Source organism: Coregonus clupeaformis, chromosome 37, assembly GCF_020615455.1.
Source record: "Coregonus clupeaformis isolate EN_2021a chromosome 37, ASM2061545v1, whole genome shotgun sequence".
Lineage (NCBI taxonomy): Eukaryota > Metazoa > Chordata > Actinopteri > Salmoniformes > Salmonidae > Coregonus > Coregonus clupeaformis.
This window is the reverse complement of record NC_059228.1, coordinates 14,654,319-14,660,318: the sequence shown is the minus strand read 5'-3', so window position 1 is coordinate 14,660,318 and position 6,000 is coordinate 14,654,319. Positions and strand designations below refer to the sequence as shown.

General features: G+C 45.1%; 1 protein-coding gene across 2 annotated transcripts in view; it reads left to right on the top strand.

Moving 5' to 3' along the window:
* Positions 1-1,849: 1,849 nt before the first annotated feature.
* LOC121553401 (methylcytosine dioxygenase tet3-B-like) overlaps positions 1,850-6,000 on the top strand; it is a 108,414-nt gene continuing 104,263 nt past the window's right edge. For both annotated transcript variants that reach the window (XM_045211556.1, XM_041866479.2), the window contains exon 1: positions 1,850-3,104. In XM_045211556.1, the coding sequence (XP_045067491.1) occupies positions 1,959-3,104 (1,146 nt within the window). In that variant the 5' untranslated portion in view covers positions 1,850-1,958. The remainder of the gene's footprint in view (positions 3,105-6,000) is intronic.

The following is a 6,000-nucleotide window of genomic DNA, read 5'->3' as shown; positions in this document are numbered from 1 at the left end:
ACATGATCAGTTGAAAGTGAAAGACGGCTGGTAACTCGATAATCTTTAACACTATACAACTAACGCATTTAGTTACACCTGATACCTCATACACGTTCTATTTGCATAGTCACACACTTCATTTCCTGAATGCAACACCATGCAATTCAAGATTTCTAAACATCTGCTACAAATTATACAATTGGGTTCTATTATACCCAGTACATACAACAACAAAAAAATGTGTGACCAGGCATATTTTATAAGGGAAAAAAAAAAGTTTACATTTACATTTTAGTCATTTAGTAGATGCTCTTATTAGTGTTGTCAATCAAACATGGACATGTCTGGTTGTGTTATATAGCATGCATGCGTGCACTAATTTAGAACCAACCAGTTATTTTAACATATTTTCATTTTCCCTCCAGGTCCTTGCACAGCGTTTTCAACATGGTGGGGAAATAACTCAGCATTTTGGTGTCTGTTTATAAACCAGTAACCCACATCTCAACAAATTAAGGAAGAGAGAAAAGAAGTTGGAGCACAGCTGAGAACAACCATTCACCTGGTTCCCATGCCGACTGCCCCATCTCCGCCCTCTCACATCCTCCACTATGCCTCCTACTCCCAAACCCCCTAAGAGACAACCCCAACCACAGACAAGGAATGGCCGCAAGGTGATTCCAACAACAACCACCACTACCACCGCCAAGAGGCAGATCTCCAACTCCTGCAAGCCCAGAGGAAAAGCCATTGAGAGCCCACAGTCGACACCAAAACCACCCCGAAGATCCACAACCAGGACCCAGGCCCAGCTGGCCAGAAGCCCAGGGAGGAGTGGTGTTGGTAGGGTTAACCATGCCCCTGTGCATGTAACAGGATCAGTGAGGCTAAGGAGCCGGGGTAATCCTTTGCTCCAGCATGGGGTGGGAGAGGATCCCCCGGGGCGCAGGATGTCCTTACGGGGCATGGGGGGCTCCAATAAGTTTCCTCCTCTGACGGTAAAGCCTAGCAGGGGAGGGAAGACAGCCAGGGGGAGGGGAGGGAGGGGAGCAGGAGGTCAGAGATGGAGCGAGAGAGGGATTGAGCAAGGACCTGAGTCTGACCCTGGTAGTATAGACCCTAGTGGGATTGACCAAGAGAAGGAGGTAGTCAGCCATGATAGTGAGGGCAAACCTCTTAACCTGAAGACTGAACTTGACGACCCTTCCTGTGTTGACCAGCAGGAACCAGGAGTCAGCCATGAAGGTGAGGGCAAACCTCTTAACCTGAGGACTGAACTTGATGACCCTCCCTGTGTTGACCAGCAGGAACCAGGAGTCAGCCATGATAGTGAGAGAAAACCTAACCTGAGGACTGAACTTGATGACCCTTCCTGTGTTGACCAGCAGGAGCCAGGAGTCGGCCATGATGATGAGGGCAAACCTCTTAACCTGAAGACTGATGACTCGGCTAGTGATGGCATACAGGAAGAGTTAGTTGCCCATAATGGTGACGCGGTTGGTACTGACCCACACGATAAGCCTTTCAGCCATAGTGGTGAGGGAAACCACTCTGGGCTCAATGACCCCACCAGTGTTGACCAACAACAGGAAAAGCTAGTCGACAATATTGGTGAGGGCAATTCAGGGCAATTCAACCGAAGCCATGAGCTTGGTGACTCTACCAGTGATGAGAGGCAGGAAGTGTCAGTCGTCCCTAAAGGTGAAGACAACGCCAAGATAAACCTCGGAGCTGAGCAGATTGAGATGGAGCAAAGAGAGAGAGATACTCATGCAGAGGAGCAGAGAGGAGGGGAGAAATCGGAGAAGGAAGGAGAGGAAGCAGTGGAGGAAGGAGAGGAGACGGATGAAGAAAATAAGAAAGCAGAGGGGGAGGAGAGAGTGGAGAGAGTCAAGGAGACTAAGGAAAGAGAGGATACAGATGAGAGACCAGAGAAGAGAGAGGTTATCAGCAGGCCTCCAGACACAAGCACCAGTATGTCTGTCTCTCAGCCCCAAAAGCCACCTCTGCAGGATGATGTGTTGGTGATGCAATCACCTGTCCATCCCTCATCTGTCTCTGAGCCAGCTACCTCAGCCCTGGCGTCACCCCCTCTCCCTCATCCTCACCCGCCCTCTCAACCTCACCCCACAGTGTCACATGACATTAAGGTTCTGAACCAAGGTGCTAAACCAATCCAACCTACCCAAACTGTTGAAATCCATAAACCTTTAAAAGTCCCAACTACTTTCCATGAGACATCACAGACGACCCCAATGCACCCAGTATCACTAAGTCTCTCAGTTGCCTTCCTCAGTGAACCCCACAAGCCCCTGTGTGTAACCCCAGTGAAACCAGCACCCAGTCCGAGCCTAAAGAGCCCTGTCTCTCTGGAGGCTAGACAACTTCTCAGACCAGTGGACAAAGAGACCAAAGAGTCATCCAATCACAGCAACGCAAAATTATCTTCATCATCTGCATCATCATCGTTACACCTGTACACCAATGTGGAGGTCCCCATCACTGTGTTTGTAGCTGACCTGGGTCCATTGCCAAAGAACCACAACAACTACCCAGAAGAACTACCATCATCATCATCACTCCCATACACAAAGAAACACGTCTTCACCACTGGGTCTGAACCAGACAAAGACATTGTATCTGTCTCTGAATGTGACCTAGGTTCTTGTCCAATGACTCACAACAAGTACAACCAAGATGAGCCACCACCATCACTCCCAAACATAGACACTAGGTCTGAACCAAACACAGACATTGCATCTGTCTCTGTATCTGATCTGGGTTCAGTGCCAAAGACCTTCTCCTTCTCCTGCAGCTCTGAGAGCACCCAATCCTCCTACTCCTTCGACACTGAGTCAGAGCCTGGATACGGGGCACCTAGCCCCCCGGGACACCTGGAGGGGGGCACATCTCTGCCCCGACCCCCACCGATCATCCAGAGGAGGGAGCGGAAGAAGAGGAGTAGGTGTGGAGGGTGTGAGCCGTGCCTGAGGAAGATCAACTGTGGGCAGTGTAGCTGCTGTCTGAACCGCAGGACTGGACACCAGATCTGTAAGCTGAGGAAGTGTATGGAGCTGAGGAAGAGGAGGCCAATGTCACTGCTCACACTAATATCTACTCAGGTAAGGTTTTCTCTTAGGCATAGACTAAACTTTAGACTAAAAGGCTGCTTATAAACTCCTTATAAACCTCGTAACTTTTTAACGTTTTATTATTCACTTGTTTATAACCATTATAAGCAGTTTAAAAGCAGACCTTGAAGTAAAATTGACAAAGACAATGTACCTTTCTTTAGAGAATACTGTAGGTGCTGAGAAAGTCACACTACTGCAATTGAACCCAAAGCCACAGAGAGTCTAGAGACAGCTTGTTATTGTCACTACTTCTCTAAGTTGTCACCTGCCTGTGGCGATGCTATGCTATGGACTGACTGAGAGGACACATGAGGCATAGTCTGTTGGTCTGTGACAGTTTATGATATGTGTGTGTGTGTGTGTGTGTGTGTGTGTCTGCTCTGGGTTCTCCATAAAATATGGTGAAATGAAGTGGGAGGAGAGAGAGCATGTAAAGGGTTGAGGATAGAAAAATGATGGGTCAGTTGGAGAGGACAGAATGTACTGGATGATGAGATTGCATTGACATACTACTATATGACAAAGAAAAGCATACTGTGCTTGACAACTGTGGTAAACAAAGGATGTGACGTAAGGAGTGCTTCACGGGGTCCCTGCGGCTATCTTCCAACCACAGGGGCCAAAGAAACCAGGGGTCAAGGGGCCTTTCCCCTCCTCTGTCCTCTGCTGTCCTTTCTGGCCCCATGACAGCATGGAGCCTAATGTTTCATCTGGGACAGCCCAGCCCACACAGTAAAATCGCAATAAGAGTTAATTCAACTCCCATGGATTTAAATTCAACAGCATTTTGGGGTTTATATGATCCTACCCCCATGTTGAGTTACACCACTCTGGTCATGGGGTTGATTATTGTATTTTTTTAACGACACTAAATTGAGTAAATATCCAATGAACTCTCATGGAGTTTATTAAATGTAACTCAACATGCCATTTCACACTTTCAGTGTCGCTTTTAATTCACTCCCATGCCATTTTACACTTTTCTGTGTTGTTTTGAATTAACAACTGCTTCAGAGTACATTTTTACTCTAGCTGTTTGCTTTGTAAATCCAACCACTTACAGATTGAATTAGTTTAGAAAAATGTGTTATTTATCTTTGTGAAGCATAAAATCAATAACATTTACATTTACAGCATTTAGCAGTCAATGTACATGCGAAAACACAGATATTGAAACAAACTATTCTAAAAATCTACCTGTAACATAGCATTCTGGGAAATATGAGTTAAAAAACATTAACACTGTGAATTTACCACTTCTTGCAGTGTACTTCAAAGAAGTTTAAAGGGTGTGTGGATACTCCATACAGATGTAGGATCTTAATTTGATCACCATGTTGCAGGAGAACTTGTAGTGTATTTGAGGTTTAAAAAGGCTTCTGAAGTTTGTAATTTCCACTTCGAAATTTCTGACTTCATTTTCCCTAACGAAAAATGTATTTCTTGTTGCAGCAGGATTATTTTCCTGCTGTAGCAAACTGGCTCAAATTAAGATCCTATATCTGTAGATTTCACTCCCTGTCTCTGGTAAAGTTAAAAGTACACAACCCAAATGAACACCAGTTATCAACACTAACTCCAGGGAGCATATCACTCTGTTTATTGTCAAGATAACTCCAGTAGAGTCCCTAAAATTTGTAACACTATGATTCCAACTCTCCTTGATTTACTGTACATGCAGGCCCACTGCCGGTGAAAAAGAGCAACCCGGCTCTCTGCTGATCTGTGACCCACTGACACCACCCCCGGTTAAAGGGGAATAAGTCAGCCCAAGAGTTAACACACAGGAACTTTATTCACACACAGTAAAATGCAGGTACATGGGGCTGTAGTGGAATGGTAGTGTTTCTGTAATGGACAGAAACAGAGGTACACAACACAAGGTCACACTTTATTTGGGTAGTCCGGATTTTCCATCTGTACATGCTCTACAGATGATCATACTATCAACAAACTATCTGTTGATAAGCAACTGCTTGCTAAGGTTACGGTTAGAGTTAGGTTTAGAGTAAGGGTTAGGGTAAGGTTAAGTTTAGGGTTAGGATAAGGGTTAAGTGTAAAAAAAATATATATATATATATATATATATACAGTGGGGAAAAAAAGTATTTAGTCAGCCACCAATTGTGCAAGTTCTCCCACTTAAAAAGATGAGAGAGGCCTGTAATTTTCATCATAGGTACATGTCAACTATGACAGACAAATTGAGGAAAAAAAATCCAGAAAATCCCATTGTAGGATTTTTTATGAATTTATTTGCAAATTATGGTGGAAAATAAGTATTTGGTCACCTACAAACAAGCAAGATTTCTGGCTCTCACAGACCTGTAACTTCTTCTTTCAGAGGCTCCTCTGTCCTCCACTCGTTACCTGTATTAATGGCACCTGTTTGAACTTGTTATCAGTATAAAATACACCTGTCCACCACCTCAAACAGTCACACTCCAAACTTCACAATGGCCAAGACCAAAGAGCTGTCAAAGGACACCAAAAACAAAATTGTAGACCTGCACCAGGCTGGGAAGACTGAATCTGCAATAGGTAAGCAGCTTGGTTTGAAGAAATCAACTGTGGGAGCAATTATTAGGAAATGGAAGACATACAAGACCACTGATAATCTCCCTCGATCTGGGGCTCCACGCAAGATCTCACCCCGTGGGGTCAAAATGATCACAAGAACGGTGAGCAAAAATCCCAGAATGACCTGCAGAGAGCTGGGACCAAAGTAACAAAGCCAACCATCAGTAACACACTACGCCGCCAGGGACTCAAATCCTGCAGTGCGAGACGTGTCCCCCTGCTTAAGCCAGTACATGTCCAGGCCCGTCTGAAGTGCATTTGGATGATCCAGAAGAGGATTGGGAGAATGTCATATGGTCAGATG